We start from the raw sequence: 23,171 nt of genomic DNA, 5'->3' as shown, positions 1-23,171 counted from the left end.
AGGAGGAGGACGAGGAGAGCCCGGGGTCGGGCGCCGCCGCCTGTGACCGCCCGCGCCGCCATGGGCTGCTGCTACAGCAGCGAGAGCGAGGCCTCGGACCAGGTCGGGCGGGGCGTCGAGGGGCCTCCGCGGGGCGGGCGGGGCGTCCCGGGCCCGCCGCTCTGCGGGCCCCGTGCCTGGGCTTGCGCGCCGGCCCTGCCGCGCCGCCCGGGAGGGGGCTTCCGCGCTGGCCGGGGCAGCCCGGCGGCCCCCACGAACGGCGGGGGCGGGGGCGGGGGCGGGGGCGGGGGCGGGGGCGGGGGCGGGGGCGGGGGCGGGGGCGGCCGCCCTTCCCCAGCCCGGCTCCCTCCGGGCGGGGTGCCCTCGAGCTGGGAGCCGGCCCGCGGTTCCTCCGGGCGCACGTCGTGGGGGGCGGCTGGGCTGGGCTGGGCTGGGCGGGGGCGAAGCCGCCTCGGGGCTGCCGCGGCGGCGGGGCTGCCCGGCCGGGCTCCTGGGCTGCCCGGCCGCCCCCTCGGCTCTTCCCCTGCCTTCCCGCCTTGACGGCGGCGTGTTCTCTCGCCCCCGCAGTCCGCGCTCCCGCAATCCCCTTTCCAGGCCGGTGGTGCTCCGGGCTGGGCCCTGGTGAGCCTGCAGCGGTGGCTCTCGAGCCCGTGCGGCTCTTGGCCACGCAGCGCAGGGCAGCGGTGTGAAACATCTCAAGTGCCTGTTGTCGCCTCGCAAAACCCGCCGGTGCCTAAGGCACCAGAGCAGGCTGGCAGTGCCTTCGGGTTGGGTTCCACCTGCACCTGAACGGTCTTATCCGTGTACGCCGGTGGGGTGTGACCGCAGGAGAGCTGGCCCTGCCGCTTCCTAGCCTGCCTCTCCTTGTGGATAGATAAGCTCAGTCACAAGGGGCTCCCTGTCATCGCCCTGTCGTCTTCTTCTTGCAGTGTATGTGATGAAACGCCAGAAGGCTTTCCGTGCACCCGGGCCTTCCGCGCGTGCTGGGGTTGCCACATTTGGCGTTCCCTTTTCTCTGAAGCACAACTTCCTGAATTCAAGCCCTGTGAAACTTCCTATAAGGCACTGAGTGGTCTCTTCCATTATCACCAGTACGGTTGTGCAGGCAAGGAAGGGATCATAGACAGGTCTGGAAAAATATTTTGCATTGTGAGGAGCCAGCTCTGGACATCGAGCAATCTTGGAAATTAGTCAACATGTTTTTACTTGCCTGTTAGTCCACACTTGTGCAAGCACACTGCCAGTCTAAAAGAAACAAGCACCTCTACAAACCTCTCTGCTTGGTCACCTGGATACAGCCCATTTGCTGTAGGTGACCAAATGCGTGGCTGGGGTGGGGACTCTTGTCTTTTAATTTTTAAAATGTATGAACCTCCCTTCGTCCACAGGATACCAGGGTGGTATGCATAACATTAAAAACAAAACAATCTACATATAGACTGTGATAACATAGAATCAGTAAATGGAAATATAACCATGAAACGAGTGTATTGCCATCCACTCCAGGGATGTGAAGCCTGGGAGAGAGCCCTCCTTGCTTTTGAAAGGGTTTTTGTGTAGAATTTCTCTCTCCAAAGATGTCTCTGCTTTGGCCATGTGTTTTCTTTGTGTGGGGGTGGGGGGAAGAGTGCTGAAAATCCCTTGGCCTTCTTCCACGCCTGAGCTGCAGCATGGCAGCACTTTCCCTTGGCAGGCCCAGCCAGATCAGCTGTCCTGGGCTGTCAGTCTTCTCCCTTTCCATCTCTCCTGCTACTATTTCTCGTGACAGCTATCTCTGTCATCTCGAATAGCACTGAGAAACTTGGCCTCAGAACCTGTAAAAAGTTATAGTTTAAGCTTGGTGGGTTGCATGTAGTGGGATCATTGAAGCATTTGTAGCAGCCTTTCAGATATTTGGGTTGGCAGCTTTCCAGCAAGACAGGACGGGTCTTCCCTCAGTTTAGGTGTGTCTGCTGAACTTATCACAGCGATGGTCTTGTAGGCCCCTTCCAACCCTACTATTCTATGATTCTGTGATGGGAGTACCCGATTATGTCACCCCGATTATGGCTTCCGGAGCCATCTGGTTTGTCCTCTGTCATGCTTGGCATCAAGGCCTTACTGTATAAAGCTTTCTGCGTTCTTCTGTTACTTGCGTGTGGAATATGGACTGCCTGAAAGGGAGAAGGAGTCCCCAGGCTCCCCTGCCCCCCACCAGCCCCCAAGTTAAAGGAGATTGTCTACCAGTTTGCCTTGAGACAACTTTTTTTTACTTGGACCATTGGTCCAACTCGATATAAGGTGAAATTCCTTTGGTGGAATCACAGGTAACCAAACCACTCTTAAGTACCTTTCTCAGGGGTGGCCCCCAGTATGGCTTGGTGGAGGCAGAATGCAGGCTTGGAGTTAGCACAGACTTCCAAAGAAAAAGAACTGATCCGTAGAAGGTATTGCCTTGCCCATCTTCCATAGGTTGATGACAAATGACAGATACTGTAGCTGAAGCTCAAATATTTTGGCCACCTAATACGAAAACTCCCTGGAAAAGACCCTGATGGTGGGAAAGATTGAAGGCAAAAGGAGAAGGGGATGGCAGAGGATGAGATGGCTAGATAGCATCACCGATGCAATGAATATGGACTTGAGTACACTGCGGGAGAGAGCGCAGGACAGGAAGGCCTGGCGTACTATGGTCCATGGGGTCACAAAGAGTCGGACATGACTGAACAACAATCCTTTGGTTCACCTTCTTAACCTTGGGCAAGAGGGGAAAGTAAAACTTCACAGGCACGGTTCTACAACATTTCTAGGCCACTCTTTACTCACAAAGGTGTGCTCTAAGGTAGTGTGCAAGGATAAAATAACACATCAACAATACAGTAAACTTCTGGTTGCTGCTTTACGCTTACTGGGTTCTTTGGGGTGGCCATCCCTCCATGAAAAAAATGAAAGCTCTCTTGCATAGACAATGTGCAGCTGCCTAGGCAGCTAGGAGCAAGGAGACCTTTTTGCTTCTGCCTTCCAGGCTGTGCAAGGCTCACAAGGTGGCTCAGATTAGTAAGGAACTGTAAGTAGGGACCAAAAGTCAGCCCTTGCTTGGTGGTTGTAGGGACCCACGCCTGGAAGTCAGGCTTCGGCTGCTTCTGGCAGTGTGTGAGCAGTGGAAGACTTGAGTGCTGTTTTTAGTGGAGAGGTGGGAGACACATTTAATAAATAAGCCGGCCTTGGGGAAGGACTGCTTGTGGTTTGTGAGGCCTGCCTTGATGCTGTTTTGGGACAGCACCGCCCATGCCATTGGCTGCACTCGTTAGATTCCTTTTCGGCCTTGACAGCGGTCAACCGGCCCTATACTGCTGCCCCAGGACTTCTCGGGGTGTGCTGGCCGCAGCCTCCCAGCCAGCGGGGGGACTGGCTTCCAGAGCCAGGGGCTCCAGGTTGTCCCCAGGAGTACGGATGGAGCTCTTGTCAGGTGTTACCATGGGAGCAGACAGGCTTCCGGGGCAGGCGCTCAGAGCCTGATTCGCAAGGCGGCAGTCGTGGCAGCTCTGTGGGAAGGTGACTCAGAGGCTCGGGTGGAAAAGGCCTTGGACATAGGCATGGGTCCTGTGATGCCTTCCTGCAGATGGAAAAGCAGTCTCCATTGTGCCGAGGTCCTCACGTGCTTTGTGGGGGGGCCTTTGGGGAGTTGCTGCACTTAATGGAGGGGGTCAGTGTTGTGGGTAATGCCTGCTGGGGGAAATGAATAGTGTGTGTGTAGACTTTGAGTGGGAGCCCCGCAAGCAGCAGCTGGGGGAAGAGGCAGCTTGGCCCTGTCACTCAGCCTAGCCAGTGCTCAGAGACACCCAGTGGACTCCTGCCGTGTGGCGGGGTGCTCCTGCAGACCTTCAGGATGAACTTGCCGGCTGGCCCTTCTGTGCAGCAGCAGGGCTCTGCCGCTGGGCATTGGAGGCCCCACGTGCTGCCCAAGCAGATGGGAGCCGTGGGATTTGTGGTGGATGGGAGGTCCTGTAAGGTTAAGTTTAGAAAGGGGTGTGTGGGGGGGGGCAAAGTTCAAAGCATGTGGAAAAAACACTGCCTGCTACAGAGCCCATTTTCCATTGTCAGTCTTCCAGAACACCTGAAGGTTACTCCAAGGCCTTTCCTGCAAATAATTGAAACCTTGGCGGGAACTGGCACCTTTGGATTTGGAATTAGAAGTTAACTGTAGCCTTATGAATAGGTGCCCAGAAGTTACTAGCTTGTGTCTCCATTTTGGCCACGGAAAGGGGGGGGATCCCTCCTCCCCAGCCAGCATGGAGAAACAGGACACAGGGCTCTTGGCAGGCTAGTGAAAAGGTTTTTTCCTTTTGCCACGTGGGCCAGCGTAGGAGGCATGGAGCTGAGGGTCGGGCTTCCCTTTCTCTGCAGCCAGCACCAGTTCATGAAGGATGAAGCTGTCAATGACTGGTCAGGATGGCTCTGTGTCACCCCCAGTATCAGGAGGCCAGTTACTGGGGAGCAGGAGGGTGCTGTTGCACTCAGGCCCTACTTGTGGGCTTCCCATTGGGGCACCTGGGAACAGAACACTGGATTTGGCGGGCCTTTGGTCTTATCCAGCATGGCTCTTGCATTCTTACGACGGAGAGATCTATTCCTCCTCTTCCAAGCCATTAACTCATGTGCAGGGAATTTCTTGTCACCTGCAGGTGCCAGGCAAGTTGTGAAATACTAGGCTGGTATAATGTGCCCAGTCATGATTATACAGATGGAGAAGTTCATGTTGACTGAGAGGAGGCTCTGCCTGTGGGTCTCCCTGAGGCATCTGGCCAGCCACCTTTGGCGGGTGCAGTGAGTGGGACCGTTTGCACGGGGGCCTGTCTTGCGTGGGAAGCCATCTGTCTGAGAGGGGCTTGGACTGCTCCTCCATCATGCGTAGCCCTGCCCCCCCCCCAATCTATGGCTCAGGAATGTGTTGGGCAATTCTGACGGCTGCTCGTGTGTCCTCCGCAAGTGTGCGTGCAGCAGGCAACCAGAGAGTGCTGCAGCTGCCCATTCCCTTGCTCGCTGGTGGCCTGAGGCGGACATCTGAGGTCCGCCGGTGGGCCTGGAAACTTGTGCCCCAGCGCTCCGGTGCATCTTCTGCAAAACCGCAGCTTGATTTTTCTTTTTCTTGCTCCTCTTCCTGCTTTCCGGCCTCCAGGGGGAGGAGTCCAAGCCCCTGCTGCCACCTGCCCCCAACCAACCCAACAAATCCTTAAATGGAGCAGAGCCCAACTGCTACAGCCTGCTTTCAGCCCGGACGGATGAGCAGGCTCTGCTGTCCTCCATCCTTGCCAAGATAGCCATGTAAGTGTTTTTTGTCTTGCACAAAGGAAAAAGCCAACCTCCCCCCCAAAGCAGGGTATATTGTGCCAGAAGCATCTCTGTTGGGGAGCCTGTTGAGCTTTCTTCTGTGGACCCATGAGAGTTACATGGAGCCTCTGAACTCAGTGGCAGTCTACCTCTGCATGCTAGTCGCTGGGGGGCAAACCGTGAGAAAGGACTGTTTTGGTGGTCCTGCGTGTGAGCTTCCCAAGAGGCATCTGGTTGGCCACTATAGGGAATAGGGTGCTGGGGTAGACAGGCCCTCCCTCTGCCCCAGAAGGACTGCTTGTGGGTTCCTATGAAAGCCTCCAAGGAAGGGTTCGGCTCTGCCGTGCCCGAGACAGCTGCGATGAGCAGCCCTTCCAGTGTGGTGGCTCCTCCCGGGGCTGTGCCTCAAGAGGCGAACGCCTGGAACCCTGCATCAGCAGAAGGTCAGTCCTGCAGCCGATGGACCCGAGGGCCTGCACGTGCTTGGATGCTGGCACGGTCCATCTTCAGGACTTCAGCCATGTGCTTGGCCCTGTTGCCGAGTGTTTCTGCAGCAATGTCCTGCCTGCTGCAAGATGCTTAGCTGTCTTCCAGCAGTGCCCTGGGCAAGCTGGCTGGCACACTGCTTTATTGGTATCATGAAAAATACTGTTGCCCCAGTGAGCTATACGGGATGTTTGTGCAGTTGGTCTGTCCAATGTCTCCTGGCTCTGTTTGGGCCATCCCTTAATATTGCCCCCAGAAGGCCCTCCTCAGACTGAGTTCATGTGGCTTTGGGATACCATCTCTCTGGCCACTGTCAGGCTGTGGTTCAGCAGTCTCTCTGCCTGAACTTCCCAACCGCAGTGAATGTGGTAGGACAACAGGGCAGGGGGCAAGTCTAACCCCAGCCTCTGCCTCCTCGCAGCAACATCATTGACGTTTCTGCTGCAGACCAGCAACAGATGGAGCAACATGAGTACATGGACCGAGCCAGGCACTACAGGTACGCCATGCAGCCTTGCAGCGGGGACCCAGCGCAGGGAGCCCTGAGCCTGCCACCTACGTGCTTCTCCTTCTCTCATTCAGCCTTGCGATGAGGTAGCATTACGCGTATTCCAGCCTAGAGTGTCGCATTGACACTTTGGAGGAATCTTTCCCATGCTGTAGAAAGTGCAGCTCCGGCCAACGTTGTTCTGAAACCGCAACACTTAATGCGGACTCCCAGATACTCGAGTCGGGTGCCAAAGGGTTGGCAAATGCTGTGGCCTGTGACCCTGGAATTCCAAAACTGGTTTGGGACTGAGTACTCACAGGCTTGGTCACAAGTCACTTTCTCATTGCCCTGAAGTGGGGATAACTCACTTGGAGGGGGGGGGGGGCTGCACCCAAGGCCGCTGCGTGTAGGTGGCATGTTTCCCACCCCTTCCTTAAAGCAAAGTGGCAATGAGTTCCCGCATTGCTCCGTGGTGTTTCTGCTGGGGCCTCCTCCTCACCCTCTTGCCTTCCCTCCAGTACCAAGCTGGCCACGCTAAGCAGCAACCTGATGCACTGGAAGAAGCCGCCGCCACTCCCGTCGCTGACCAGCCAGCCGCATCAAGTGCTTGCCAGTGAGCCTGTGCCCTTCGCAGACTTGCAGCAGGTTGGTGTGTGGGCGGGCAGGGGCACAGAGCTGTGGTGTCTTCCCCCGCACTCCCCTAAAGCACCTGGTGGGGTTGCGTTTGCTCCTGGTGTGTTCATTGCTCAGTGGAAACTGCCGTCGGCGCACCTGCGCCATCTGTGCCCAACGGGTGTGCTGCTGCATCCGCCCTTCCACTCCAGTCGCTACTTCAGATCCCTGTGAGGGAGTCAGGCAAGCCCATCTCAGCAACAGCCTTATCAGCAGGTCTTGACCACATAGCTGTCTGCAGCCTCTCTGCACCAAGAGGGCTGCTTGTGGGATTCTGGGTTGGGTGGATGCTCGGATGGGTCCAGCAGAAGGGGGCGCTGGAGCTGCCCCATGTGCTAGCTGTCTGTGCTGGCAGGGGCCAGGTCTGACCTGTCACTTTCTGTCCTCTTGGCACGGGCTTGGTGGGCGGGGGAATCCACTCCTGGACAAGGCTGGGAGCAAAGCAGGGGGTGGCGTAGACCCTGCTGGGAAGAGGTGGTGGGCCCAATTTGGCCCTGAAGGCCTGTTTGAGGGATATCTGTCCTTCCTGAAGACACCGCGCAATTGATGCTGGCCCAGCAGAGGCACGGGGTGGGGAGCTTCTGTGGCATTTCTTGTCTTCTGTCAGTCAAGCTGTACTGCTTTTGAAGGGGGGGCTCATCTTGCTGGGAAACCTTTGAATAAAGTGGAACGTGTGGGGCTTCTTTAAGCCTCTTCCCCAGCTGAGCTGGTCTGTTCTGGTGCCCCCCCCTTGCTTGTTCCCTTGAGTTGCTGTTGTCCCATTAGTCTGGCACAAGGTGGTTCTAGACCAGCTGGGCCCATTTTCAACTTGGCTCGTGGAGGGTGGGGTGGATGGAGACGTTCTTGTGAAGTGTCCCCCACCCCACCCCCGGAAGGCTCACCCCCCTCTTCTCCCCCTCCCCCCAGGTCTCCCGGATAGCTGCATATGCCTACAGTGCACTCTCCCAGATCCGAGTGGATGCAAAAGAAGAACTGGTTGTACAGTTTGGGATCCTGTGATGCCAGTCGTCACTCATTTACTTTTGTTTTTTTCTTCACCTTTATTTCTTTCCTTTCCACAATGGGCTTGTCACTGCAGTGGAACTTGTACAGATAAGACACAGAATCTCCTTCTCCTTGCTACAGAGACAGTAACCTGTGAAAAGCCACCTATGGCGGGGGCTGATCTGACCCACACGCCCCCCCCCCCCCCCCGGTGTGGGGTGCATGTTTGGGCAAGCCAGGACATGCAGGGCTGACTGAGGGGGCCCCTGGAACGCTCGGCTGGGCTCCGAAGAAGCGCGAGACCCGCGCCGTGATGGCCACCGCTGGGAAGCCGGGGGCGCGTCGGGGGGGGGGGGCAGCTGGCATGCTTGAGCTTTTACCTGATAAAGCTCTGAGATGCTGATGTCCTGGGTGGGGGGCTGAGGGGGGAGAGGGAAGTGGGTTGCAGAGTTGGTGCTGGCCTGTCACTTCCGACTTCGTTTACCAGAATTGCTGCTCCTCTGCTGCCCTCACCGTTGGGGTTTTTTAGGCTGGGGAAACGGGGAGGAGGGGGAACGGGGTCTTTTTAAGGAAAAAAGCAGCACAACAGCTGAAGAGGAGTTTTGTGCCCCAGCGCTCTTCTTGGCGTGTAACCCTCCACCCTGTTTTACATAGCTGAACTGTCATTTTGTTTTAATTTTTTTGTTTTTGCTAAAGTAGATAAATACATTCATCCAAGCCACAGGCTCTTCTTCATTTGGACTGCAATGTGTTTGACAGCGTAAGGAAGGGTGGGGGAGCTGTTGCCTGTGTGAGAGCTGCACGTGAGGCCGGGCCTCAGAACTGCCTTTTTGATGGGGAGGGGGTGGTTTGGAGATGGCCCAAACAGCAGGATGCGGGGGCCTTTTAGGAAGTACCAGCCAAGTAATTTGCTCCTGGCCTGCGCTCCCCTGGCTCTGTGGTCTGCGCTACAGTGCAGGAGGAGGCGGAGCACCTCCCAGACAGAGGCATCTTTTATCAACAGAAGCAAACACACTCCCCAAGCCAAGGGACTCTTTGCTTTTCAGAGGCATAATTGACCCGCTGCACATACTTTGGCTGGCCTCCATAGCCAAGCCAAAACTTCATTGCCAAACCTTGCCCCTCCCATGAAATCCTTTGCGTTTACTCAGAAGTAAGTTCTACTGTGTTCAGTGGGGCTTACCCCAGGTGAGCGTGTTGAACCCAAGTCCCTGGCTTTGTGGTGGGAGGTCAGGGACAAGCCTTTCTCCAGCTCCAAAACCTTGGATCTTGGGGCCAGGGGCTTGTGTTGATAGTGGTCACCCAGCTGTAATCTCCCCCAGTGGGGGAGCTCACCAGAAAGCTTTCCTGCACAGTCTTCACAGAAAGGAGCTGGAGCTGTACACAGACACCGATGAAGCTGCCTTATAACTGGCATTGTGTTTGGGAGCCGCTCTCCAGGGACTTGGGCAAAGAGGCCTTTTCCCCATTGCTTGCTCCCAGAGCTCCCTTTAATTGGTGATGGTGGGGATTGAACCCAGGACCTGGGTGGAAAGCAGGTGCTCTACCCACAAGCTAGGGCCCCACCTCCACCCCCGGACCGGCTTTGCAGCTCCTGTGAGCTTCCTGCTGATTGATGGAGATAGCTAGCAAAGGGGCTGTTGTCCTTCTCTGTCCCCAGCCTGAAGCTACCTTGCTCTCCAGCGCTGCTGTGGGCTGTCTCTTCGTAACTGCCACCTCTTGGTCGGTGTCACCCTGCAGCTGCATCATCTGTGCATGTGGGAGGGTTGCGTCTGTAGTACCACTGTTGGGGTAGCCTTGGCAGTGGCTAGAGCATCTGAAGTAAACGCCACCACTGCCCAAAAAATGAATGGGCACATGGGCTGCAGCCAGAAGAAATGATGCCCAGTGGCACTCTTCAAATCCCCAAAGGACTGTCATCTGGAAGAGGGCAAGCCTTGTCCTCTGCTGCCCTAGAGGCCTGGCCTGGGTCTCGTGGGCTTAAAACAGGATGGGGGAGTGCAGTTAAAATGCAGGATGCATGTCTTGGCAGTAAGAGCACTTTGGCCGTGGAGACCATGGCCTGGGGGTGTGGGCTGGGCTCTCCTTTGCTGGAGGCCTTCAAAGAAAGGCCAAGCAGCTGTCTGTTGGGGGTGTCCTTGCTCTGGATTTCCTGCCGTGAGCAGGGGGTGTTGGGGCAGGCAACTGGGTACCCTCCAGACTACAATTCCCATCAACTCCAGCCACCATGGCCACACATACAGAATACTCCTCAGTCTACAAAACACCTGGAGGGTGTGTCACTGCTTACCCTGCAAGGCCCTCTCCAACCCCCACGATTCTATGGTATGTGCCAATTTCCTGTTTTGCACAAATGGTGAAGATGGGGGGGCACAGAAGGAGGAGAGAGAAGACATCGCAGGGAAGTGGTGCTTTATTCCTTCCCTTTTTGATGAGGCCATCTAGAGGGCATCTTTTCCTTCATCCCCACCAACCCCCTTAAAAAACACACCGCTAATCCTGGATCTTTTCTATGTGCACCTAGAACATTCCCTTTCTAATCGAGAGGTCTAGCTCAGCTAGAGCGCTGTTTCCCTGGCATTCTCCCCCCACACCAGTGCACCCCTCATTCCCATTGCTATCCATGATCTGCCATGCAAAAGCTGCTCTAAAGCTTTATTCCTAAGCGATGGCACAGCCTGCAAGGCCCCCTCCCCCCTCAGCAGCTCTTCTGCTGCCCCAGCCGCCAGGCGGAAGCAGAGCGGCATGGTGCTCAGTAGTCATCCCTTCTCTTCCGGACCACCTTGGGCTTGATGTTCATGCGCCTCCAAACAGCAGCAGTTGAGCGGTCCAGCTTTGTGACGCCGCTGAAATCGAAGGACTTCAAGTGGGGCAAGGTGGACAGAACGTAGCTCCTGCGATAGGGCACAGAGCTGCGGTAATTTCTGCTCAAACCTGGGGCTCGCTCAACCAGAACATCGGGCACCGTGGGCGCGAGGGAGAGCTTTCTCCCCAGGGGTGCGTGCAGGGAGTAGTAGCATCTCTGCAAGCCAGTTAAATCAGCCTTGCTAACGCTCAGAGTCGTTGCCCTGGGGCTGCCGAGCAGTTGCTGCAACAACACCCTGGGCTTATGCAGCACAATGCAAATGGTACATTTTTTAGCTTTTTCAAGTCCAGAGAACATTGGTCATTGGGCGGATTAAAAACATAACTCATGAGTAAACACAGTAACGGTCTAGCTCCCTCCCCTGCCCTTCACCACCGAAACCAAAAGGGAGGCTGGAGGGGCAGCTGCCACAGTGCACGCAGCGGGGCTGTAGGGCTAGTGTGGCTGCTTAGAATCATAGAACAGTAGGGTTGGAAGGGGCCTAGAAGGCCATCAAGTCCAACCCCCTGCTCGATGCAGGCATCTCAGGTCAGAGCATCCCTAACAGATGGCTGCCCAGCCTCGTCTTGAATGGCTCCAGTGTGGGAGAGCCCCCCACCTCCCTAGGGAATTGGTTCCATTATCGTATTGCTCTAACAGGAAGTTTCTCCTGATGTTCAGCCAGAATCCGGCTTCCAGTAACTTGAGCCCATTATTCCGTGTCCTGCACTCTGGGATGAGTGAGAAGAGATCCTGGCCTTCCTCTCTGTGGCAACCTTTCAAGGACTTGAAGAGCACTATCCTATCTCCCCTCAGTCTTTTCTTCTCAGGGCTAAACATGCCCAGTTCTTCCAGTCTCTCCTCATAGGGCTTTGTTTCCAGTCCCCTGATCATCCTTGTTGCCCTCCTCTGAACCCTCTCCAGTTTGTCTGCATCCTTCTTAAAATGTGGTGCCCAAAACTGGACACAGTACTCCAGATGAGGCCTAACCAGTGCTGGGTAGAGGGGAACTAGTACTTCACGGGATTTGGAAGCTATGCTTGTATTAATGCAGGCCAAAAGAGCCTTGGCCTTTTTTGCAGCCACATCACATTGTTGGCTCATATCTACAACAATTCCTTCTCGTTTGCCGTGTTGTTGAGGCGCATATCCCCCATCTTGTAACTGTGCCTTTGGTTTCTTTTTCCTAGGTGCAGAACTTGGCATTTATCCCTATTAAATGTCATTCTGTTGTTTTCTGCCCAGCGCTCCAGTCTATCCAGATCACTTTGAGTTTTGTTTCTGTCTTCCCAAGTATTAGCTATCCCGCCCAATTTTGTGTCATCTGCAAATTTGATCAGCATTCCTTGCACCTCCTCCTCCTCCAAGTCATTAATAAAATGCTGAAGAGCACTGGGCCCAGATGCTGGGCTTGTGCTCACCTTGCTCTTAAAAGGGCCACACTGCTTCCAGGGGCTAAAAAGCGGGAGGGCGAGCGCAGCACGGTAGGTGCCGCTGCTGCTATCGCCAAGGAGGATGCAAAAAGATGACCCAGCCACACTGCACGAGGTGGCAATGTCCGGGGGAGCAGGGGGGAGGTGCACTCCTGCAGTTCAGCTTCTCAAAGGGAAGGAGCTCCCAGTTCTCAAGCGGTTGACTTCACACTCCTTTTACGAACTAAGAGCTCCGCACTTCACATAAACAGCCAGTTCAGACAAGGGATGTGTATTCCTCTAGGCTGCTTTGCCATGCGCGAGGTGCCATAAAAGACCCAATGGGCCCAAAGGCAAGGCAGACTGTGGAGGTCCTCTGCAAGGAATTATGCTGATGCTTTTGAAGATGGGAGGGGTCTTCCTATCGACTCATCTAGCACTGGACTTCTGGAGTTTGGGCTGTAGCAGTCTCGCATTATCTGATTTCACTACAATCAGTACTACTCTTTGGCAGATGTATAAAATGTATGTTTTTATACTCGATGTATGGTGGTTTGGTTTCCTTTTGAGGCCTCTTCCTCCCCCGGCCCACCCAGCCCACCCCAGGCGAGTGCCTGGAGCGTTCTCCAGCTGGTGTGGGCAGTCAGTCACCTGGACCGGCAAAGGGGGGGCCTTGTTTGCTCAGGAACCCTTCTTATGCGCCAAATCAGATTGCATGGCGGACGCTGGTATCCAAAACAAGATCTGAAGAAGGCCACATTTCCCCTCCCTACTCCATTATCTTCTCCTCTCCATTACCAAGTTCCTTGCCATCCTTCTGCTCCCTCTTTTCACTACGTAGTTCTCCACTCCCAGGCCTGTCTTCACAAACTTGTCTAATGTCTTGGGCTGCAAAGTTTAATTGACTAGGGGCCAGGAAGAAAATCCTGCAACTCCCATCATTCTCCTGCCAGCCTTTCTGGCTGAGGAATGCTGGGAACTGTAGGACTTCTTTCTATCTAAACATGCAGAAGATTGCACCCTAGTTTGATTGATGAATTAAAAAGCACCTTTTCCTCAACTAAGAACATGCCTTAACTGTGGGTGGCAAGAAGACCTGTCTTAAGAGGTATTCCTTCCCGTTTCCCTCCATCAGGTGGGAAGGCCTCTTCTAAGATGATGCCTGCTGTACATATCCTCCAAAAAGCAAAGCACAGTTTTCGCTTCACAAGGACAGCTTTTACTCTGTAACTTACTAAAGAAACCTTTTAATAATAATACCGAAGGTTTCTTCTAAGCTGATGAACACTATCTTAAAAACAAAACAAGCATACATTTTTCTTTAGAATTATTGTTTTTCTAAGATCAGATTTAATCCATTGATTAATTAATATACTAAGTCTCACTCAATTAATTAACCAGGATTTCTTTGATCGGCTGACTGCCCTGGGACAGAAATGGCTCTGAACGCTAGGAATTCTGCAGCCACCACCATATCCTGCACATCACTGGGCTACCGTGGAGTGGCTGCACACCCTCTCCCCGCCCCCAGGCAGGATTTGCCTCCCTTTCTCCCAGAGCTCTGCAGCAGTTACCTGTAGCCCTTCTCCTCTTCGATGGGGTTGCCGTGTAGCGTCAGGCTCCGCAGGTGAGGAAGCACAGCCAGCTTGTCCACTTCAGACAGTTGCTGGATGCTGTTCCCATGAAGGTTGAGGTTGTGGAGATTGTAATAGGTGGCCAGCATCTGGGGAGAGACCAGCAAGCAGTGGGCTTAGAAGGGCAGGAAGGGAGAGGCTGGATCTCTTCATTTTCTCTCTCTTACGTGCATTTTTGACAGAGGGCACAGCATTCTGCAGAGATTGCCACATTTGTACCCTGCCCAAAAGGCCCACAGGGCAGCTTACAGCAGTGACAAGGCAGTTGCTGCCCTCAGACTTGCAGTCAAAAATATGTGGCAAAAGAAGCGGGGAGAAGGGACTGGGCGGAAGGCGGCCTTTTGATGAGGAGGGTTGAATGGTGTGCCTTATGGAGTCACTGTGAATCTCTGCAAGAAGCCCAGGGAGAGGTCTCCAGTACCGGGTCGATGTTGGGCAGGTCATTGAAGGAGAGGTCAATCCAGTAGATTTCCTCCGGGTACTCCACCAGCTGTGCCACGATCTCTGGGAAGTCGGTCAAGTCGCTGAGCGTGTTGTTGTTGAGCCGGATGGCCTTGGTCAGCAGCCGGCCTGCACCCGACCGCTTGATGGGCTTGATGCCGGGGCGTGGCTCCTCCGTCAGCAGGTCTGGCAGGGAAAGCCGAAGCAGAAGAGCCATTGGTGAGAGTCTGAGGGCAATGCAGCCAGAGCCCAGGAGCAGCATGTGTGTGTTCCATCCGAAGCCTAGGCAGGGGCGTAATGACCTAGTTTGCACATGGCAACCCAGTGTACAGGTTGAATCTTGAGTTGTTACGTGTGAACCCTGCACTATGGTTTGTCTATGGATTGTTAACCACCAACAACCTAGGAAGAGAACCTATGGTTTGTTTGTTGTTGGGTTATGAACTCTGGGTTAACAACCCATAGTTATACCATAGTGTAAGTACGTATGAACTCCTACATAACAACCCACGATTCAACAACCCATGATCTGGGTTGTCATTATGTGCAAACCAGGCCAAGGTGTGCCAGGGCCCAGGGGTGGGGGGGAAGCAAGCTTGAGTGCCTTTGGAGGCATATCCTTTGCCATTGTGCAGCGACAGGATCCCCACCATCTACACATCAAAATGGATGCCGGGTGACATAGACTTGTCTCTGCCTGGGATCTTAGAGAGGCCCTGCTAGCCGGTGGGTGACAGCTGGCCAGATAATCTGAGTCCGTCAAAAGCAGCTTCAAGTCGTTCAAGTTCTGCTATGTTTCTGTCTAAGATGTGCCTTTTTTAAAGGAGCCATCATTCTACTTGGATCCAGGAAGGCTATCAACACCCCCCCCCGCCCCCAGTTTCACTGATCTAAGCTCTAGGGGAGTAAATGTGTCTCAGGCCCAAAAGACAGATGATCAGTCACTCCTCAGCTATGAGCAAAACCCATCCAGCAAGTCACTAGTGGGGAAATCTGATGAATATAAACCCACACCACCACCCAGCATCCTGCCTCTGTAGTCACCCCACAGCGCGTTTCTGGAGTGTACAAAATCTTGTGACATGCTGAAGCAGAAGCACTTACACACGTGTCCGCAATGTGTCCCCATTAACTGATGTGTGAAGAGGCACACCGAGAGCCTTTGCATGAGACATAAGCAGGGCTTTATGGAGGGGCAACTGCACCTCTACCCCAGCACCAAGTGAGGATAGGTGCCAACTACCCCGGCCCCAACTAACTGACACTGTGTGCACACGTGTGCGTAGGGGGACGGGGCGATGAAAGAAGTGCCCGAACTCCATGGTGTTTTCTGCCTAGCCTGCCATTTTTCTGGCTTGAAGAACCTGCCAGTGCTCTGGGCAAGAGAGGCAGCCAGCAACGGAACTCGGTCGTACCTTGCACAAAGCTGATGCCCCGGAAGGAGTAATCCATAGGAGGCGCCTGGATGGAAGACGTGCTGTAATTCCACCGCGTGCACATCTTTCCAGCTGTGCTAGCAAGACACAATCGCCCACGCAGAGAAGTTAACACAAATCGCCCTGTGGAGCTGTGACTGTCGGGGTGCATTAGCGTAGCTGCCCCAAGCTATGGTGTCACGGCTGCTACTTGGAACTTCTTAGCAACCTGTGAAGAACCCATTTTCTCCATCAGGCAAAGAGGGGATCCTGAAGGAGGGTTGTTCCAGGACCGAACATCTCTCCCTGCAACACAGGCCTTGCCTCGAGGTCCAATGAGAGGAGGGCATGGCAGGTTTGACGCCCCCTCCCCCAAGGGTAAAGTGTTGTCTGTCACTGGGCCGATTTTGGGTTACCTGGCAGAGGCGGCAGCCTGAGCAGTATTACAAGCAGGCCCAGGTGGCTGAGCCTGGGTGCCACTGAGTGCCCCACAATGCCCCAGAGTGATGCTGTGCCAGCGGCATTGTGAGAAATCAATGTGACAGCTGCCTGGCCCCCAGCACTGCTCAAGAAGGCTGGGCTGGATTTTTAAATTTTTCAACGTGTGTGTGACTGATTGTGGCCCTGGGAAATGGGAAAACTGCTTGAGTTCTGGGCTTGTGCCCTGGCCTTCAGGATGAAAATCCCTGTAGACCTGTGGGGGGTTTAAGCAAGCTGTTATCCCTCAGCCTCATCTCTCCCCCTGTAAAATGGGAACAGCTGTCACCTCCCAGGTACAGTTGGTCCTGGGGGGGGGGGGCTGGAGACAAAAGTGATGGGAGACTGATCTGGCACCTTAGGGAGCAGGGCGGCCTGCAGCCTCTTTGGCTTCGTCTCGTAAAGAAGCTTCCTCAAGGGGTCTTTTCAGGGCATCTGCAGGCTTGTCCAGCCCCGCCTCCGCTGTGCAGGTATTGCTGGCCCAAGAGACGCTGGAACACTTCCCAGTGGCTGGACCACACAGCCCAGCTGGTGCAAGGCGTTCCGGGGCACTGTGAGGGACGCTGGGGCACTCTCAGAGTGCCCGCTGCTGCTGCTGCTCAGTGATTTGGAGCATGGTCAGAGGTTGACCTGCTCCGTCTCTATCCAGCAGCGGGCAGCACAGCACGCAGCCTTGCTGTGAAGAGAGCGGGCAGCACTGGGGCTGGATCGAAGGGCAGCTCTATGGCGATGCTGCCAGCTTCTGGGCTTGGAAGTAGGTCTGCCGAGGGGCTGCCCCCGACCACAAGCAAAGCAGGCAAGGCTGTGGGTGGAATTCATGAATAAGCCCTCTAGACAACCTGCCCCAACGAGAATGCTGCCCTGCTAATAAAATCAAGGCTCCCTGTATTTGCCATTTGCAATGTGGAAAGCAAAAGATTACGGGCATGATCCACCAGACGCGTCTCCTGTGCTCAGGGCCCAATGAAATGATGGACTGGTTCTGTTGCTGATTTTGTTCCTGGTTTTTGTGTGGCTTAATACTTTATCTGGTATTGAATGTTCTTTGTTTTGATTTTACTGTATTGCTTTTTAAATGGTTGCTTATGTCTTTAGTCTCTGTCACCTGTTGGGTGGAAAAGCAGTCTATAATGCTTAGTATTTAAACGAATAAATACAATCTGTGCCCGCCCACACTCTCATTCCACAAGCCTGTTCATTTCAGTGGGTCTTGCGTGGGAGATTTCTCAGTGAGTTGGGCCCAATATTAGCATGCCATAAGATGGCTTTTGTGCTAAATCAAAAAAGATCCCAGAATCCTTTCCAGGCCTGGAAAAATGTTTCACATTCCTGGAGACCACCAGCAGCAAATCTGGAGTGGTTTACAGCAGCAAATCACGCAATAGCAGTTTGCAGCATGCCACCAGCTGCATCTGTGTGTGCTCAGATTTGGCATGAGCCTGGCTTCAGCCTCACAGATGCATCGGAACTGGGCGCCTCTGCTTTCAAGGTGCCCCTGCTGCGATTAACACCCCCCCCCCCATAACTCCTCCTTGTTTGCAGGAGCTGGAAAACCTGGAGTGAATCTCTAGCAATGGGCGCTGCTGTTGTGGCTCACACTACACAAAAACAACTCTGGGTAAAGACCCTGGCATGGAGCAAATGTAGGATCCCCCTCTGAAAAACCCTCTCCTCCCCGCTCTTGCTGCCTAGATGACATGGTTTCTGAACTAGTGAAGAGGTCTAGGGGGTCAGATTGGAAAGCGCTCCAAACACGCTGCTTTGCAGCAGGAAAAACGTGTGTGTGGTGCTGCGGCTGGTGGTAGCAGTGGTGGCGGCAGCAGCAGCAAACACAGTGGCTGGGAAACAGAATCTGCCCTTTCACTGATGGGGGACTTCCACTCACAGAAGGTCCCCTCCCCCGACCCCAGCTCACCCCCTTCAGCAGGGTCCCTTGACTTTCTGTGTAGCATGTTCAGGGGGCTGGAAGGGTGGCAGTGGGGAGGAGGGGGTGGGGACAGCCCCTTCTGCCAGCCCAGCTGCATGCCTCCAAATCTGGATCCGACCACACGTGACGCAGTTCTATACATATGCAGTGCAACTGTGTTAAGGTCATAACCCACCTGGGAAAGGATAGAGCAGAACTCGCCTGGGGAAGACATGAAAAGAAGAAACACCCTGTTATGGACAGGGAGACCAAACATGCACAATGCCATCTGCCGAGCCCCCCGCCCCGTGGCCACGCCAGGGTGGGTCGCCTTGTGAAAAACGAGGATAGCAAGAGAGATCCCACAATGGAACATTGCATCGCCCTTTCTGATTTTGGATGTGATGCTCCTGCAGCACACACTGCTGGAGCATTTCAGTGCACATGGGCCGCCATCACTGTGGAGGCCTTCCCGCAAAGGCTGACAGAGCAGGGCTGCTTCTGAGGGGGCCGGCTTGAGCAGCCTGATGCTTCCGGCTCTGACTGGTGGCCCAGTCCTGGCTTAGCCTGCTGGAGTTTTTGTGTGCGTCAGTTGAGGAATGCCTGTACAGCCCAGCCTTCCCCAAGCTGCTGGTCTTCAGATATGTTGGGACTACAACTCCCCGCATTCCCAGGATGCTGGGAATTGTAATCCAACACATCTGGAGAGCACCAGGTTGGGGAAGGCTGGTATAGCACGTAAATAATTTTGTTAAGCCCTAGGCAGATCCATTCTCTTGCAAAACGCTGAACCCTGGAGAAATCCACCAGCGCAGGCAGGGCGCAAGTCTGAAATGAGCAGACGTTTTTCTTTCCATCGTGTCTGTCTGACTGCTGACACTTGTTGTTGTGACAGCCACTGTCATAAATGGGGTTAGGTATTTGCAAAGACAGGCTTGCGGGTGGCTCCTAGCCGGAACACTTCCACGTTTAGACACAGGTCATCTGACCACGAGAGGCAGGGACTGAAGGCTGGGACAGGGGCTGTCCCATGTGGTCTGGGAGCCTCCCAAAGGCCGCTCCACCTGGCACTGTCAAGGGGGCCGGTGCTGGATGAGCTCTGGCCAAGGTCCAAAGGGGCTTTTCTTCCTACTGTCTTGTGTCCTAACGGACTGGAGCCAAAATGACCCTTAAAACCTGGGACCCAGAGTTCTGTAGGACCTGTTCCCAGTTCTGACAGAGCCCCTGTAAGGTCGGGCTCTCTAGCCTCCTGCTTCAGATTCAGGATGCAACGTAATGGCAGCGCTGTGTTACAATATTAGTGTTTAAAGAGCTTCTAAATGGTGTAGGATCAACACGGAAGACAGAGAGATGCTCTGTTTACCAACAGTAGTGGCAGGCTGTTTCTAGCTGCCTTGCCCCCCTCCCCACTAGTTTAAGCCCTCACATGTTCCGCTGAATGTCTAAATAGGGCTGACATCTAAATCAGGTAAGGCTGAGCAAGTCCTGGATCAGTGCCTAGACTCAGTAATCCACCGCACGAGTGCCAATAATCTGAGGCTCGGCCCAGGCAAGGCGTGGGGCGAGCAGTGCCCAAGTCCAGGAGATAAGAGATGTTGCCTGTTCTGGATGGAGTTGCACTTCCTCTGAAAGATCGGATTTGCAGATCTTTGTCACTGGAGGCCCAGGTGGCCATGGCAGCTCGGAGTGCCTTTTATCAGCTCCAGCCTCTCCCGGACAGGGATAGCTGGCCACAGTGGTAGAGGCGACAGGCTGGATTACTGCAACGCGCGCTGTGTAGGGCTGCCCTCGAGGCTGGTCTGGAAGCTGGAGCTGGTGCAGAACGCAGCAGCTCGGCTGTTGTCAGGAGCTGCCCCTTTGCAGCATGCAATGGGACAGGTCTAAAGTTTTGTGCACTAAAACAGTTTTGTTTCTGACACCCATTGAAGACATTTTTATTTAAACAACTATCAGCTTCCTGTGGCTGGTGATACCAGTAGCACCCCTGCTATCATCATCATTATCATTAATTTCATGTCTATACTGCTCAATAGCTGAAGCTCTCTGGGCGGTTCACAGTGCTATGAGAGGACACAGAAGAGGCACCTGCCCAGGTAGGCCAGTGAGCTTTATCATCCTGCTTCCTGACTTCTACCTGTGGTTGCTCCACAGAGACCTTCTGGGGCCACCAAACAACTGCCTCTTTGCAGGACCAGACCCCTGGCCTAGTGCTCTCTGTCTCGGCTTCCTGTGGCTGGTGCAGAAAAAGTGAGCAGCCTGGGGCGGCACGTGTTGCGTGAGTGTTGCCCCGTTAAGGAGGCCACTCTGGGGGTGAACGAGGGCAAAGGCCATCCCGTCTGTTGGACCCTGGGGAGGAGGGGAGGGACTGCCTGTGTATCTGCCTTCTTGGGTATTCATCGTGTTATTGGACCTACAACTGCTGCCTGTTGTCGGGAGAGATGTGTTTTCAAAGGGCACAGGAGGTGGAGGGGTACAGGGGGCGGCCACTGGAACAGGAGAGGGCAGAGGGAGAGCCAGCTGGGTCACTATGGGGGTGGGGAGCGCACCAGGGTGTTGGCTGCTCCCAAACCATCCCCCATATCAGAGACCCCGAGTCGCCCTGGGGACAGTCCCCCTGGGGTGAAGGTGCTGCTGAGGAGAGCCAGGTTGGTGCGTGGGGAAACAACCACCATCTACACCTCGATCCTGGATGAGCATGCGGACCTGGCCTGTATCACGGAAACCTGGCTGGGGCATCCATCTGAGATGGGACCAGGAGGCACAGTTATATAGTGGCTCCGGTCCTTCTTGGAGGAGTGATCTCGGAAGGTGGCGCTGGGCGATTCCTGTTCACTGCTGTGGCCACTAGCCTGTGGTGCCCCGCAGGGTTCCATCTTTTCCCCATGGCATTTCACATATAACACGTTTAACATATAAAACATTGTAAATAAAATATACACGAAACTGCTGGGAGAGACTGTCCAGAGTTTTGGGGTTCGGTGCCACCAGTATGCTGATGACACCCAGCTCTATCCCTCCTTTCCATCTATATCCAAGGGAGCCGTTCTGGTTCTAAATCGGTGCCTGATGTTGGGAATGGCCTGGATGAGGGCAAACAAACTGAAGCTTCATCCAGACAGGACAAGGGCGCTCCTGGTCAACTGAAAGGCAGATCAGGGAACAGGGACTCAGCCTGTGCCAGATGGGGTCACCCACACCCCCTGAAGACTCAGGCTCGCAGTGTGGGCGTGCTCTTGGGCTTGGTCCTGAACCTGGATGCCCAGGTCTCGGCGGGGGCCAGGAGTGCCTTTGCCCAGCTGAGCCTGGTGCGCCAACTGCGCCTGCCCCTAGAGAGGTCTTATCCGGCCATGGCTATGCAGGCCTTACTTATATCCCGTTTGGACTACTGTAGCGTGTTCCCCGTGGGGCTGCCTTTGAAAACTGTTCAGAAACTTCAGAATGCTGCGGCCAGACCGTTACAGGCAGCACGCAATGCGCTTGTTGCAGCAGCTGCACTGGCTATGGGTCCGTTTCCAGGCAGAATGTAAAGTGCTGGTTATGACATATAAAGCCCTATACAGCTTGGGACGAGGCTACCTGAATGACTGCCTTCTCCCATATGAGCCTGCCCAGTTCTTAGGATCTTCTGGAGAGGCCCTTCTTTTTGGAACCCCCGCCATAAGAGATGTGTCTGATGGCAACATGAGAGAGGGCCTTTTCGGTAGCTGCTCCCAGGCTGTGGAACTCTGTGCCCAAGGAGGCTAAGTTCACTCCCTCTCTGCTATCCTTCCAATGGCAGGCAAAGACTGCTTTATTCAAGGCCTTTGGACTGGAAGTGGGTCTATAGGCTGGGTGCTGTTTTTGTTCTGCAACTGTTATGTTTTTATTGTATTTCAATGTACTGTTTTGTTTTAATCAATTTTAATTGTTTCTGTAAGCTGCCACGAGGGCCATTTTTTGGTAGAAAGGCAGGGTACAAATCAAATAAGTAAATAAACTCTCCCTGACTAGCCAGCCATGGTTTTGTTTGCATACTCTGCTTTTAAAGATTTTATCTCTGTTTTTATTCCTTTTTTAATTATTCACCACTTGGGAATTGTATTGGATGCAAGGCAGCATATGGATCTTGTAAACAAGCGCGGGCGCAATCCCTGCAGGACAGCGGGCTGCCTCCGAAGTCAGAGGCGGCCGACTTTCCTGCGCAGGGCGGCCGAAGCACGGACGGGGTCCTCTCCTCCGCGCTCCGCCTGCCCCGCTTCTGCGGCGAGCCGGCCAGCTCCGGCTGCCTGGCCGAGGCGCGTCGGCGCACAGGGGGGAAGCCGCGTGGCGCGCGGGAAACCTTGCGAGCACCCCGCAGCCCCGCCCCTCCTCGCCCCCGCACTCCGTCCCCGGCGGGGCGAGCCGGCCGTGGCTCCGCCGCGGTGCCGGGCTCGGCCGTCCCAGGGATGCTGCCCGGGCCCGTCCGGCTGCGGCGGAAGCGCCGGTGCGGCGGCACGGGGAAGGCGGCGGCCGAGGGCGAGGCGGCGGGCGCACCCCGGCGCAAGGAGGGCGGGAGGGAGCGCGGCAGGGAGGCCGGGGGCCGCGAGGAGCCGCGCCCGGCGAGCGCTGGGCAACGCGCTGCGGCGCGGCTCCCCGTGCCAGGCGCGGGCTTTCCAAAACGCCCGCCAGCCCGTTCGGGCCCTCGCCGCCGCCGCCGCTGCGGGGCCGGCAGAGCGGCCGACGAGGCCTGCGCTGCGCGCCCCGGCGGGAAGCAGCAGCCCTCCGCGGCTCGGCTGGCGGGGCGCGTCCCCGGGCGGAGGCTGCCGCCGCTCGCGCGCAGAACGCGAGCGCACGCACCGCGCGCCTGCGCTTCGCGGCGCGCCCTCCCCGCCGGCCCTGCGCGGCCCCGCCGCCGGCGCAGTCGGCGCTCGCAGCCGTGCGCGGCCCCGCTCGCGCGCCGGGCGCCGGGCCGTTTTCCGCGGCCCCGCGGCCGCCCGCGCACTCACCATCTCGCCTCCCGCCGCCGCGCCGCGCCGCGCCCCGGAACGCGGGGCGGGGCGGGGCGTCGCCGCGGCAACCGGGACGCACCGCGGGGGCGGCGCGGCCCCCTCCTGCAGAGCCGCGCGCGCCGGGAAACGTAG

General features: G+C 55.5%; 2 protein-coding genes across 11 annotated transcripts; one reads left to right on the top strand and one right to left on the bottom strand.

Moving 5' to 3' along the window:
- Positions 1–8,676, top strand: LAMTOR1 (late endosomal/lysosomal adaptor, MAPK and MTOR activator 1). The gene is made up of 5 exons (XM_084842289.1): positions 1–102; positions 5,159–5,304; positions 6,218–6,295; positions 6,805–6,931; positions 7,865–8,676. The coding sequence occupies exons 1-5, from the start codon at positions 61–63 to the stop codon at positions 7,955–7,957; spliced, it is 486 nt and encodes a 161-aa protein (XP_084698415.1). The 5' UTR covers positions 1–60; the 3' UTR covers positions 7,958–8,676.
- A 333-nt stretch (positions 8,677–9,009) lies between these two features.
- On the bottom strand, positions 9,010–23,072 carry LRRC51 (leucine rich repeat containing 51). Of its 10 annotated transcripts, none has more exons than XM_084842276.1 (6): positions 23,037–23,072; positions 18,082–18,294; positions 15,690–15,782; positions 14,255–14,460; positions 13,774–13,922; positions 9,010–10,836 (listed from the first exon to the last, which is right to left on the bottom strand). In XM_084842276.1, exons 2-6 carry the CDS (start codon positions 18,233–18,235, stop codon positions 10,695–10,697), a joined length of 744 nt encoding a protein of 247 aa, XP_084698402.1. In that variant the 5' UTR covers positions 18,236–18,294; positions 23,037–23,072; the 3' UTR covers positions 9,010–10,694. The 10 variants fall into 10 exon arrangements, with proteins under 10 accessions (XP_084698402.1, XP_084698405.1, XP_084698409.1 ...); XM_084842279.1 differs by having other exon boundaries at positions 15,690–15,787; positions 18,269–18,294; XM_084842283.1 differs by having other exon boundaries at positions 9,010–10,788; positions 15,690–15,787; positions 18,269–18,294.
- Between the last annotated feature and the right edge of the window lie 99 nt (positions 23,073–23,171).

Source organism: Heloderma suspectum, chromosome 3 (genome assembly GCF_057233095.1).
Source record: "Heloderma suspectum isolate Gila_16-S chromosome 3, 16-S_ref, whole genome shotgun sequence".
In the NCBI taxonomy this organism is placed as follows: domain Eukaryota; kingdom Metazoa; phylum Chordata; class Lepidosauria; order Squamata; family Helodermatidae; genus Heloderma; species Heloderma suspectum.
The sequence above is the reverse complement of the archived record's forward strand: the minus strand, read 5'-3'. Positions and strand labels throughout refer to the sequence as shown.

Coding starts and splice junctions, on each gene's coding strand:
- LAMTOR1 (XM_084842289.1), top strand. CDS start 61: ATGGGCTGCTGCTACAGCAGCGAGAGCGAGGCCTCGGACCAG. Junction 103..5,158: donor AGAGCGAGGCCTCGGACCAG/GTCGGGCGGGGC, acceptor TCCGGCCTCCAG/GGGGAGGAGTCCAAGCCCCT. Junction 5,305..6,217: donor ATCCTTGCCAAGATAGCCAT/GTAAGTGTTTTT, acceptor GCCTCCTCGCAG/CAACATCATTGACGTTTCTG.
- LRRC51 (XM_084842276.1), bottom strand. CDS start 18,235: ATGTATAGAACTGCGTCACGTGTGGTCGGATCCAGATTTGGAGGCATG. Junction 14,461..15,689: donor GGGCATCAGCTTTGTGCAAG/GTACGACCGAGT, acceptor TTTCCCTGCCAG/ACCTGCTGACGGAGGAGCCA. Junction 13,923..14,254: donor ACCTGCCCAACATCGACCCG/GTACTGGAGACC, acceptor GTCTCTCCCCAG/ATGCTGGCCACCTATTACAA.